This window comes from Macaca nemestrina, chromosome 12, assembly GCF_043159975.1.
Source record: "Macaca nemestrina isolate mMacNem1 chromosome 12, mMacNem.hap1, whole genome shotgun sequence".
Lineage (NCBI taxonomy): Eukaryota > Metazoa > Chordata > Mammalia > Primates > Cercopithecidae > Macaca > Macaca nemestrina.
Window position 1 is genome coordinate 12,527,972 of NC_092136.1, and position 12,090 is coordinate 12,540,061.

A 12,090-nucleotide genomic window follows, 5' to 3' on the forward strand; every position below is an offset into this window, starting at 1 on the left:
CCAGCGCCTCCTTCCTGGTCCCTGAGGTGGGAAAAGGAAAGATAAGGAGCTCTGTGTCTGTTGGCTGGAACTGTGGCTTCTCTCAGCCCTCCTCTACTTTCGTTCTTTAGGATTAGAAAAGTCTTTTCTACTCAATAGAACAGGTTCCAGCCTGAGGTGTGGGAAGCTGGGTTGTAATCCCTTCTCCAGCCTCTGTGGCCCTGGGCAAGCTCTTTTCTTCCTTCCACCTGTTTCTTCTGACCACGACAAAGCAATAACCATCCCCATCCCCTGCCCTTTCTTCCCCACCCAGCCCAGGGGAAGCTGAGCCCCCGCAGCTCTCAGGGTACTTCAGAAGGAAGGTGCTACATCTGTTTCAGACACAGGCACAAAAGGAACGAGCACATCCCCGTTGTCATGTGTCCACCTGCTGGCCCCTGGCCCTGCCAGGAGTGAAGCGGGCCATCCCATCCGCCCCCTGCTCCCAGCACCTGGGGCCAGCAGCTGCCTCCTGGAACTGCACTAAGTACCCCACCCAAAGCTGTCTGTCTCTTGTTTCCCCACAACCTGGTTTAGATATCCCTTCTGATCTCTGTTCCAGAGATCGGAGGAAGCCCTGGGGTCAGGTAAGTAGCCTCAGGGGCGCCCTTGGCCAGAGCTTCTGTTCAGGCTTTCTCTGTGAGAGCAGCCCCGGAAAACGGAGCCTGAAGTCGGAGACAGCCCAGGCCCAGCACAGGTGGCAGTCTCTTGCTGCTGGCTCGGGCCCTTCCCTGGACTTTTTGCCTTCCTCTGTTCTTACTTCTCTGGGTCTGTCTTCATCCACGCCTGATCTGAGATGCTCCCCCACCTCTCCCTGTACCTGGGACCACCGCCCTCTGGTGTTTTCTTTCTCCTGTGAGTCCCCCCCCCCCGATACTGCTACTTTCTGGAAGGCCATCCTGGGTTACGTCCTGCGCTCCTCTCCCTCCCCCGCAAAGACAACCAGAAAGACAAGGCTTGAGCACACCGATGCCCCCGCTCGTGGCTTCCCTGACCATCTGTTTCCCGTGAAGACGCCCCGCTCCCCGTGTCTGTGTCCTGTGTGTGTGTGTCGTGTCTTGTTTAGATTGTGAGCCCCCTGGGCAGGGATCCCTGTCTGCATACGTGTTCCCTGTGGCACGCCCAGGTGTGCTAATAAATGTTCATCTTCAGAACAAGAGCGCCAGGTGTCTTGAGGAAGCTTTGGGACAGATGGCTGAGTAAGCCTGTGTGGTGGCACTGGAGGCAGGGAGGGACTTCTGGGTAGGGCCCCCAGCTCCAAGAACCTGTTCTCCCCCTTTCCTGAGTCCCATGAGGGTGGGTGGGAAGGGGGTGAGGAATGGCATTCACGAGGCTGGAAAAAGCTCAGCCCTGGGTCTCCGCTGCCACACCGGCCAGCAGGGGTGCTTGCCTGGAGGCTGGTGGGGGCGGGGGCCTCAAGAACAGGTGCAGTTCTCAGCCATTCCACTCACAGACCTGACTGCCAGCCAGGGACTACGCAGCTCTTCTGTGAGCACTGGGTTGGGAGTCCTCACACGGCTTATGGGTGAGTCACTCGCCCTCCCCACCCTGTTTCTTGCCCTGCCGCCTCCTCTGCCTTTCCCTCCACTTGGTTCCCACAGCAGGAAGGAAGCTTCTTGCTCTGACCGCCAGCTCCCTTGGCCTCTGCCCCTGAATCCCTGGTACAAACATGACTCTTGCGGAATTTCCCTACCCTATTCCCCCATGGCCTGCCCACTTCTGACTGCCCCGGAACGATGTGGGGAACCACAGAGGCAGCCCATCCATCCCATCCCATTGTTAAAGCGTCCCTTCCAGTCTCCCCTGCCCCCTGCTCCCTGGAGGCCAAGTGGGAATCACAGGAAGTTGTGGGTGGGGGAATGCTAGGACTCCTAATACAGTGCTCTCTCTGTCACCAAGGGGAGCTGTGACACCCAGCTGTCCCTGGCAGTAGCTCCCTCCCTACTCACATGGAGACAGAAACCCTCAGTCATGCTCTATGGCATCAGTACCCAATTTAACCACATTCAAACTTTCCAGAAGGGACTGGCTTCTGAGGGTGTAGAGCAAGTGAGTAGCAGAGCCCGGGACAGAGCCCATTCCCATTCCTCGGGGGAGCTCCTGCTCAGCTGGCGAGTAGTCATGGCTGCGGGTGCCACGTTTGACAGAGCAAAATGGTAGGGCCCTGAGTGCCTCAGGATGTCCCAGGGGGACTCGTTGCCAGGACTTTGCCCCAACCTAGAGTCCTCAGGTGAGAGCAGCAGGGGATGAAGTACAGGGAAACAGACCAGACAGAGGGAGGAGACCTGAGCTCACTAATGACAGCAGTTACTACAAGTGACCATGGCTGCCTCTGCACCCTGCTGCTCCTGTGTCTAAGGTTTGCATAAAGGAAGGTAGACAAACCCCTTGCATCAAGTATTGAGCTGCAGCATCAGATCTAAATAAACCCAATTCCTTGGGCCAGGTGCAGTGGTTCACGCCTGTAATTCCAGCACTTTGGGAGGCCGAGGCAGGCAGATCACCTGAGGTCAGGAGTTCGAGACTAGCCTGCCAACATGGTGAAACCCCGTCTCTATTAAAAATACAAAAATCAGCCGGGCGTGGTGGTGTGCACCTCTAATCCCAGCTACTCAGGAGACTGAGGCAGGAGAACCGCTTGAACGTGGGAGACAGAGGTTGCAGTGAGCCAAGATCGTGCTGCTGCACTCCAGCCTGGGCAACAGAGGGAGACTCCATCTTGGAAAAAAAAAAATAAAAGTAAATAAATAAGCCCAACTCCTCATGTACAGATGAAGAAGCTAAGGCCCAGGGGGGTCGTGACTTGCTCAAGATCACTTGGTCAACAGCAGAACTAGGCCTGGAACCCCTCTTCTGATTCCAGGCCCAGGGGTATTTTCCCTATGCTGCGATACAAGTGGCAGGTCAAGAGGACAGTCCCCAGTCAGCTGCAGCTCCTACCCCACCTGAGTGATCATCAAATTACTTTCTCCAAGTTTCCAGACCCTGGAAGGCCCACTGGCCCTGACGGAACCCCAACAGGGGGAGCTATGGGAGGGACAAGGTCTGCAGCAGCCAGGCCCCAGACCCGCTTCCTCCTCGGGAAGGAGGCAGCCTCCGATCTTCCCCACCCACTTCCTCTTTCTGTCCATTCAAGGCCTTCACTCTCATTTGCAAGCTGACTGCCCCAGATCCATGCCCAGCCTCCTCCTTAGCCAGGGCTCAACCCCGTGTGCCCACAGAGCTTCTGGGCAGGGCCTGACCTTTTGGCCCGGTATGCCCCTGTTGCCATGGTGATGAAGGCCTGGCAGGATCTTCTCCCATGAGATGGGCCTCCAGGCTTGGGGTTTTACAACTTTCTTCCTTTCTTTAAATCGTTATTCTTTTCCTGAACAACAAGGGGAGAAAGAAATGCCAAAACAGAGCAAAAAGAGACTAAGAAGGAGAGAGACAGAAAGAGGAAAACAGAGCGAGAGAGATGGAGTCATGGAGGGGGTGGAGGGGCAGCGCCAGTGAAAGAATAGAGAACGATCGGCCCAGCTTGAGGGTGATTCAAAAACATACAAAATCTTCTGCAGAATTAAGCAGTGAGATTCCGCAAGACAGGACAGCAGCCTCGAGGGGCAAACGCCACTGCTGACGACAGTACTTGTTCCCCAGACAGCACACAACAGCTGGCAGGGTCAGTCTGACATGGAACGGGAGGTACGTGGGGTGGGGGCAGTGCCAGAGGGAGTCCAGGGTCCCCACAGCAGTGGGTTCCGGTGCTCCCAGGGATTATAAATAAACAGGCACATGGGAAATGCACATTCTTTCTCCAAGAAATATAATTTATGTTTACAGCCAGTTGTTTTTTCTTCTCCCTAAAGAAAACATTACCATGTGGGGCTCCGGCCCCAACAGTGTCCCTGAGTGTCCTTGGCCCTGGCTCCCTCGTTCCGTTATTGCTTGGATGAGGAAGATCTGGCTCTGGGAATTGCAGAGCAAGGCCCCTTTCCTCACCCCCTCGGGGCTGTCCCTGGTGACGGAGTGGAGGTACAGAGTGCCAGTCCCGTGCCAGCCACCCTGGCTGTGCCCATTTAAGGGAAAGGAGAGTGCAGGCTGTGGGAGAGGCGCTGAGCAGCCTCCCAGAGCAGAGAGCCCCTCTCTGCGGTGCAGGAGGCCCTGGAGGCACGGTGGCTTCTTTTCAAACTTGACAGTTGGAAGGCTCAGGCTATGGGGTGGGGAGTGGAGGGGGAGCTCCCTCTTCCCAGCAAGATTCCAGGCACACGCTGGGAGGCTGGGAGAAGAGAACAGAATAGGGTGGGGGTGACCCCCTGCCTTCTGTGCCCCATACGAATCTCAGGGGGCCGGGGAGGGAGGTATGTACTCAGCTCTGGTGGAGGGGTGAGGGCAGCTTCGGTGCTGGGGCCCCCATCTGTTTCCCACTTCTATCCCGGGCACCAGCCCCACTCCAAGCCCCTGCTCCTGGGCCAGGCCCTCCTCCCAAGGGCAGTCCGACTCCACACAGGCACGCAGTCCACCCCAGAGGTAGCGGTTCCTGCCCTAGAAAGGGTGGGCCTAGGAGACCCAAACCCCAGAAGGAGGGAGGGTGGTGGGCGCCCTGCATCCAGACTCAGCGAGACGTGAAGATTCTGTAACCCTCAGTGACCCTGGTTCCAGGTGGAAGCTGGCGCCTTTGTTATCAGTGGCTCCATCGGGGACTGGACCCAGCCCAGACTTCTTGGTCTGACAATTGCCCACAGATCAGCCAGGGGATAGTCAGTCCTCTCACTACCTAGGAGTGTCTGAAGATGCGCCCCTGCCCTGCCTATGCTCGGCAACTCGCCAAAAGTGGCCGCTCCATTGCCCCAAGTAGGGGCCCGCCGGTCCCGCAGGCCTAAGCAGCCAAAGCTTCCCAGAGCCCCTCCTCTCAGAGGGGCTGAAGCCCGTCAGCCAGAACATAGGCTCAGGTGCCCAGTCCTGGAGCGGCTTCCAGGGCGCGGAGGCTGCCCCTGGGGGCGCCCAGAGCCCGGGAACCAGCGCCGCCTATGAGCAGGTCTTCCTCCTCCTCATCCTCAAAGGCCCGCGCTGGGCGACGGGGCGGAGGCCGGTGCGTGGGCTCGTCGCGCTCCGCCATGCGCTCCACGGCGCCTTCGCCCACGAGGAACACGGTGTCCGCGACGCGCGGAGGCCCGGTGACGGGGTTGTGGTCGTAGGAGAAGACGCGCAGCGCGCGCAGCGGGTGCAGGTCGGGGAAGCCGCCCAGGCGGTTGCGGTCGAGGTCGAGGATGTGCAGGCGGCCCATGCGCAGCAGCGCGGGCGGGAACTCCTCGAAGCGGTTGCCGTAGAGCCAGAGGCCGCGCAAGCCCGTCATGCGCGGCAGCTCCGCCGGCAGCGCGCGCAGCCGGTTGTCGCCCATCTGGAGCGACTGCAGCGCCACCAGGCGCAGCAGCGGCCGCGGGAAGCGCCGCAAGAAGTTGCCCTCGATCCAGAGGCAGCGCAGGCTCTGCAACTGCGCGAAGTCGGCGGGCAGCGCCAGCAGCCGGTTGCCGCCCAAGTAGAGGCGCGTGAGGCGCGGCAGGCGGCAGAGGCCGTCAGGCAGGCGCTCGAGCTTGTTGAAGTCCAGCGCCAGGATGCGCAGCTCGCGCAGCTCCTCGATCTCCTCGGGCAGCTCGCGCAGCCCCGTGCCGCTCACATACAGCTTCTGCAGGCGGCTCAGCGCGCACACGGCGCTGGGCAGCCGCCGCAACCGCCGCCCGCTCAGCTCCAGCTGCTGCTCGCCGCTGCGAAGCTGCTCCTCCGCGTCCGACGGCAGCTCATCCGGCGTGGACTCGGCGATGCCCATGGTCACGGGCCCCGGCCGGGGCCGCCACCACCGCCACCGCCCGGCATCGCCCCGCCCCGGCTGCCCCCCGGCCGCCCCGACGGTGTCGGAGCCGCGCCGGCCTCCGGGCCCCCCGCCCCGGCCTGCCCCCGCGCCGGGAGGGGGGCCGTGCGGAGCCGGGAGGAGGCACCCACTTGGGGCACCGCCGCCGCGCGCTGCGCTCCACCGCCCGCCCTCTGGCCTCCCCCGTTGCCTCCGCCGGAGGCCGACTGGCTAGGGTTCGCACTGACTTGCAGCTTAGCGACCCGTCTCCCTGGCAACCCCGACGCTCGTGCGGCTGCCAATGAGGCGGAGGGAGGGCGGGGCGGGGCGGGGCCAAGGCGCCACCCGAGCGGGGTCCCAGCGCCGGAGCCCGCCCCCTACCTGCCCATCCAGCCCACCGCAGAGCAAGCGCAAGCCGAGAGATTCCCCTCCGGCCAAGCCTGGCACTGAGACCCGACGCCCGACGCCGTTTGGTGTGCGATTGTGTGCGCCCCAGAGCCGTGGGTCCAAGAGGAAGGCCAAGAAAACGCCGGCGGTGGATCAAAGACGCCGTACTAGAGGCTCACAGGGAGGGGCTGAGGGGCGCGGTCACTGCCGGTCATTCACGTCCAGCGGCGTGCGGCCGGCCTACCTGCTGTGATCACTTCAGTGTAGTAACTCGAAACTGTGTTACTGTCTGGCCCTTTTCACATCTGCTGGCTTTACCGGGATCCAGGGCTTGGCTCCGCCCTGTCTAATTGCCCTACAGCTTCCTCATTGCTAAACTCACACCCCTCTCTCCTGCCAGGATCCCTCCACCGACGCTCAAAGTCTGTGTGTGGCTGCAATGGACAGAGGACTGGGACGTGTGAACGCCTTTGAGCCACCAATCATGGCCACTCGCATTCCATGACTCTTCCTTTGCCTGCTACCACCAGCAGCCGTTCCCCACTGCCTTCTCCCCCCACCTCCCATCCGGAGCCCACCTGCCGGAGCTCCTGGCAGAAAAGCACTGGCTGCCACTGGCTTCGAGCACACGTGTGCCCAGCACTATGCTGAAAGCATTGCTTTGGGTCCTTGACACAGTCTGAGGTAGACACCTTCATCACCTCGATTTAAAAGATGGATAAACTGAGGATCAAAGAGACATGACTTGAGCTGGGTCAGTCTGACCTGGGTGAAGTGCCCAAGGTCACCCAGTTGATGAGCAGCTGGATTGGAAGCCAGGTAGTATGACTCGAGAGCCTGTGTTCCTAACCATAAACCATACTGACAGATGGAAACAAGGGTCACTCCACCTCCAGCAATGAGTTCTCTCACAACAGAGCCTCTGATTCTCCGGGCAAAGCTACAAAGAGAGCATTATAATCCTATATGAAAGATGAGAGAAGTGGCCTCACGGCGATTAGGCACCCTGCTTACGGTCACACAATGCATAGAGATTGCAGCTCGGGAGCCGAATTTTCGGGCTCCAAGCCTCCTGCCTCCTGCCTTCTCTTGAACCCGGCTGGTGTGACCCATGTAACTGGCTGAATGGACTGACCTCAGGACAGCACGCTGCCCTTTGGCCCACCCCCATTGCCATCCCCACTGCAGGGGAAGGGGAATGGAAGACAGCCCAAGGGCAGAGAGCAGTTGCCAATGCAACGTGAGGATGGGAACCATCCCCACTGGAATGTAAACTGCCCAGCCAGGGAGGTTTGGAAATCTCCTTCCCCACTGGCACAGGCTCTAGAGCATACAGTAGACATTCAATGCAAATTTTTATTTATTTATTTATTTAATTTTGAGACGGAGTTTTGCTCTTGTTGCCTCGGTTGGAGTACAATGGCACGATCTCGGTTCATTGCAGCCTCCGCCTCACCTCCGGGGTTCAAGCGATTCTCTTGCCTCAGCCTCCCAAGTAGCTGAGATTACAGGTGCCCACCACCATGCCTGGCTAATTTTTGTATTTTAGCAGAGACAGGGTTTCATCATGTTGGTCAGGCTGGTCTCGAACTCCTGATCTCAGGTGATTCACCTGCCTCGGCCTCCCAAAGTGCTGATATTACAGGCATGAGCCACTGCACCTGGCTGAAAAAATTTTAATGTTAAAAAAAGTGGAGGCAAACATTGCATACAGTGAAATGCATAGTCGTAAGTGTACTCTTGGATGCATTTTGACAAACATACACACCCCTGTCCCATTTCCATCACCCCAAGAGTTCTCTCAAGCCTCTTGTGGTCAATCCCCACCTCGCAGAGGCAACTACAATCCTGACCTCTATCCTCATGGATCAGTTTTCCCTGTTCTTGAATTTCACACAAATGAAATTATTCAGCACATACTTTTTTTCAGATAATACGTATTTGTTGGATAAACGAATGAAAGGGCAGAGCAATAGCAATTCTAATATGTCAAGAGGTGTCGGGGGCGGACAGGTGTTGGGGGACACAGAGGCAGATGTTGCTCTGAACCAGGAACCAGCCATGCACCCGCATCCTGGGAGAGTGGCAACAGGAAAGCAGGGATCCAGGCCAAGGTAGAGGACCCAGGTGGAACCCAGACACAAGACTTGGGGTATAGAAGTCTCAGCCCCAACCGGAGGGGCTTCAGGCACCTCCCAGATGTCACTTAAGTTCCAATCCAGCTCTCTCCCTTCTACTCATTCGGGAGGACTTCTTGGAAGAGGTAAGGCTCTCAGAGACCAGAAAGGTGGGTAATACCCAATGAGGCTAATGGGATGAGGATGAGTCCCTACCCCCCCACCCCGCCCCCAAGCAGTTTCACCGAGGGAACATTGGCTGTGGAGGAGGAGGCTCAGCAGCCCAGCCTCGCCACATGCTCAGGCTGGCACCCAGCGCCAGGCTGCCCTCTTGGGCTCCATTCCGCACGAGCAGCACCACATGAGCCCACATGAGCCTCTCCACCCCGGCACCAGCTTGGCAGAGCTTCCTGGGGCTGAGAGCAGGGAGGACCAGCCGTCTTCTTTCTCAGAGTCTTTTTGTTGCTCTCGGCAGATCCTGTACCTTCACCTCCCACCAGGCCCTTCTCAGTGGGTAAAGGTAAAATGTGCTGGCGTTCCAGGCCCACGCAGGCTGGCAGTGGGGCAATCATCATGATGAATCACGCTGGCACTGCAGGCACCTGGTCCTTGTTGAGGCGTAACTAATGAATTAGCTTCGCCCCCAGCATGGGGCCTCTCAGCCTTTCCCCACTTCCCAGGAAGGCAGGAAACTGAGACCTGGGAGTGGGAAGCAGGGGAGGAGAGAGGGCTCTGTCAGCTCCAGGCATGGGTCCCGAACCCTGGCCAGCCCCTCTGCCCACACACACACTGCAAAAACACCCAAAGTGCAGGTCCCCCAGGCCCCCAGAAACTGCCTCTCTGTTACTAATCATGAGCTATAACTATTAGTGCCCACCCCCAACTCTGTATTTTTAAAGAATTTCTTAAAATACAGGAAAAGTGTGGCACTGTGAGAAACACCCCCGTGCCCAGTACCCAGCATTGACAATTGTTCACATTTCGTCAAACTTGCTTTAAACCTATTTTCTTTTAAACAAAAGGAAGAAAACAGCACGTGTAATACACAAGTCTCCTTTGTCTCCCCTCCAATGTCCCCATAGGCACTACCGCCCCCTCCACACTGACCCTGCCAAAGTCCCCTCTGGATTCCCCTCCCTGCCTTGGGGCCAGGACATCCCTGGCTGCTGAATAAGATGATGGGATCTTAGCATCCTAGGTTCTTAAAAAACAAGGATTCAAATCTATTAGAGCCAACTACGAGATGTCAGAGCTGGGAGGGTGCTTAGCACCTCTGGGAGGTCACAGGCTCTGCTCAATGTCTGCAAGAAGGTAGGGCCCCTTGTTCCAGAAAAATGCGTGGAGGCAGAGACTCACCCAATGATGTGCGCCATTCCCAGGGGTTCATGGTCTCTTGGGTGTCTAGGCCAACCTCTTCATTTGGCAAAAAAGGAAAGCGATGATGTGCTCACCTCATGGCCCACTCCCCTTACCTGCACCAGCCAGAACTTCAGTTCCTGCCGTCTTTCAGGTATTCATTCAACAAACCTTAAGCACCTACCTCTATGCCTAGGCAGGGGGAATTACTATGAATGTGAACATAATAGACAAACCCCCTGCCTTTGTGGAATTTATATTCATGCAAGTGGAGATCATCAACAAAACACGTGTCAGGTCATGATCAGGCTATGGAAGAAATAAAGCAGGGATAAGAAAGGAGGAGGACTGGCTGGGCGCAGTGGCTCATGCCTGTAATTTCAGTACTTTGGGAGGCCAAGGTAGGCAGATCACTTGAAGCAAGGAGTTCAAGACTAACCTGGCCAACATAGTGAAAGCCCATCTCTATTAATAAAAAATTTAAATTAAACTTTAAATTTTAAAAAAAGAGAGAGGAGGACTAAGAAATGTGTGGGGGGTGGGGAGGGGCTATCATTTAAAACTGAGTGGCTAAGGTCAGGTGCGATGGCTCACGCCTGTAATCCTAGCACTTTGGGAGGCCAAGGTGGGCAGATCACCTGAGGTCAGGAGTTTGAGGCCATCCTGACCAACATGGCGAAACCCTGTCTCTACTAAAAATACAAAAATTAGCCAGGGTGGTGGTGGATGCCTGTAATCCCAGCTACTTAGGAGACTGAGGCAGGAGAATTTCTTGAACCCGGGAGGTGGAGGTTGCAGTGAGCTGAGATTGCACCACTGCACTCCAACAGAGAAAATAAAAACAAAACACCTGAGTGGCCAGAGGAGGCCTCATTGAGATCATGGCATTGAGCAAAGATGGCAGGGTACACTCCTGGCAGTGGAGATGGCAGTGCCAAGCCCTTGGGGCAAGAATATGCCTGGGCCTTTGGGAGCAGCAAGGGGCCCAGCCCAGGAAGCAAGGGGAAGCATGGTGGTCGAGGAGATCAGAGAGAGAAAGTAAGAACGGGGCAGGCCGAGGAGGGCCCGTGTCGTTCACAAGGACTTTAGCTTCGACTCTGGGTGAGAGGTCATGGGGGAATTTTGCACAGAGGATACACATTTTAACATGATCCCTTTGGCTGCAGCTGCAGGATGGGGTGTGTGCATGTGTGCGTGTGTGTGCATGTGTGTGTATGTGTGTGTGTTGGGGGAAAGGAGTTTGTGCAACTTTAACCTCTCTCCTCTTGGTTCTCTCCCACAGGGTAATGATAGCTGTCATTTACTGAACACCTACAGGTTGTCAAATGTATTCTTCACAACAGCTCTGCCAGGCAGGTACTATATTCCCCACCACCCTCTGGCTCTACAGATGAAGAAACAGATTAGATTCCGAGACGTTAAATAGTTTGAGTTTCAATGTGGTTAAACAGCCACTGCCAAGCTACAAGGTCACACAGCTGGTAAGGGGCAGAGCCAGGATTCAAACCCAGTCCATCTTATTGCAAAGCCCGGGCTTTGCCTGCTATGTCTCATTGATTCTGTGGGCTGGGAGAAATTAGAGAAACCACGCTGCGTGCTCAAACGTTCACCCCCATCCTGCAAACAGCAAAAATATTTCTGGGGGTGCCCTACCTGGAGATTTTGATGTTGTCAGAGAGGACAAGAGTGGCTACGAGCCATACCACTTCCCCTTTCCCATCCCAGGCCCCAGGGCTCATACGTTTGCTTAACTAGGGGGTATCCTGAAATCCTCAGGGCAAACCTAGGAACCCCAAATCAGGCCCCAGAAGACAGAACAAAGAGGTCCCCAGGTCCTGGGTCATCCTAGGCCTGTGATCTGGGCTCAGGGCTTATCTGATAGCAAATTCCAGGCAGTCTCTGGCCCACCATTGGCCTAGAGTCCATCAGTGATAGCCAAACTCACCAGGCTGGCTCAGCCACCGCCAAGTTACTCCTCCCACCCTGCCTAAGAAACCAGAGCCTAGGCATGGCCTGGGGATCATATTTACCTGGAACCTTAGCTCTGTGAGTTACCTGCCTGATCTGTTGAAAGCTGAGAGTCCTCCCAGTCCCCCTCAGAGATGCCAGAGCTGGAGCAACAGAGGCCAAGGGAGTGTGAGGAGGGGGAGAAGCTGACTGGTTCCCAAGGCCACATTCCAGAATGTTGTGGCTGGAACTCTGACCACCCCAGTGGGTTCTGTTAGGCCATCACGCCACAAAGTGGACTTGACTGTAGCAGGACGAGCCGCAGACAAAACTCCTCAGACACCAAGTTGTAGAAGGAAGGGTTTTATTCAGCTGGGAGCGTTGGCAAGCTACCGTCTTAAAATCCGAGCTCCCCGAGTGCACAATGTCTGTCCCTTT

General features: G+C 56.8%; 1 protein-coding gene and 1 long non-coding RNA gene across 3 annotated transcripts; both read right to left on the reverse strand.

The window, feature by feature from the left end:
* Window positions 1-3,788: 3,788 nt before the first annotated feature.
* Window positions 3,789-6,106, reverse strand: LOC105469414 (leucine rich repeat containing 10B). Its single transcript, XM_011720380.2, has one exon. The coding sequence runs from the start codon at window positions 5,822-5,824 to the stop codon at window positions 4,946-4,948; it is 879 nt and encodes a 292-aa protein (XP_011718682.1). The 5' UTR covers window positions 5,825-6,106; the 3' UTR covers window positions 3,789-4,945.
* A 2,635-nt stretch (window positions 6,107-8,741) lies between these two features.
* LOC105469413 (uncharacterized) lies at window positions 8,742-11,889 on the reverse strand. 2 transcript variants are annotated; one of them, XR_979928.2, is made up of 3 exons: window positions 11,761-11,889; window positions 9,706-9,762; window positions 8,742-9,048 (listed from the first exon to the last, which is right to left on the reverse strand). It is a non-coding gene; the product is annotated as an uncharacterized lncRNA (long non-coding RNA). The 2 variants fall into 2 exon arrangements; XR_011610526.1 differs by having other exon boundaries at window positions 11,736-11,863.
* Between the last annotated feature and the right edge of the window lie 201 nt (window positions 11,890-12,090).

Coding starts and splice junctions, on each gene's coding strand:
- LOC105469414 (XM_011720380.2), bottom strand. CDS start 5,824: ATGGGCATCGCCGAGTCCACGCCGGATGAGCTGCCGTCGGACGCGGAG.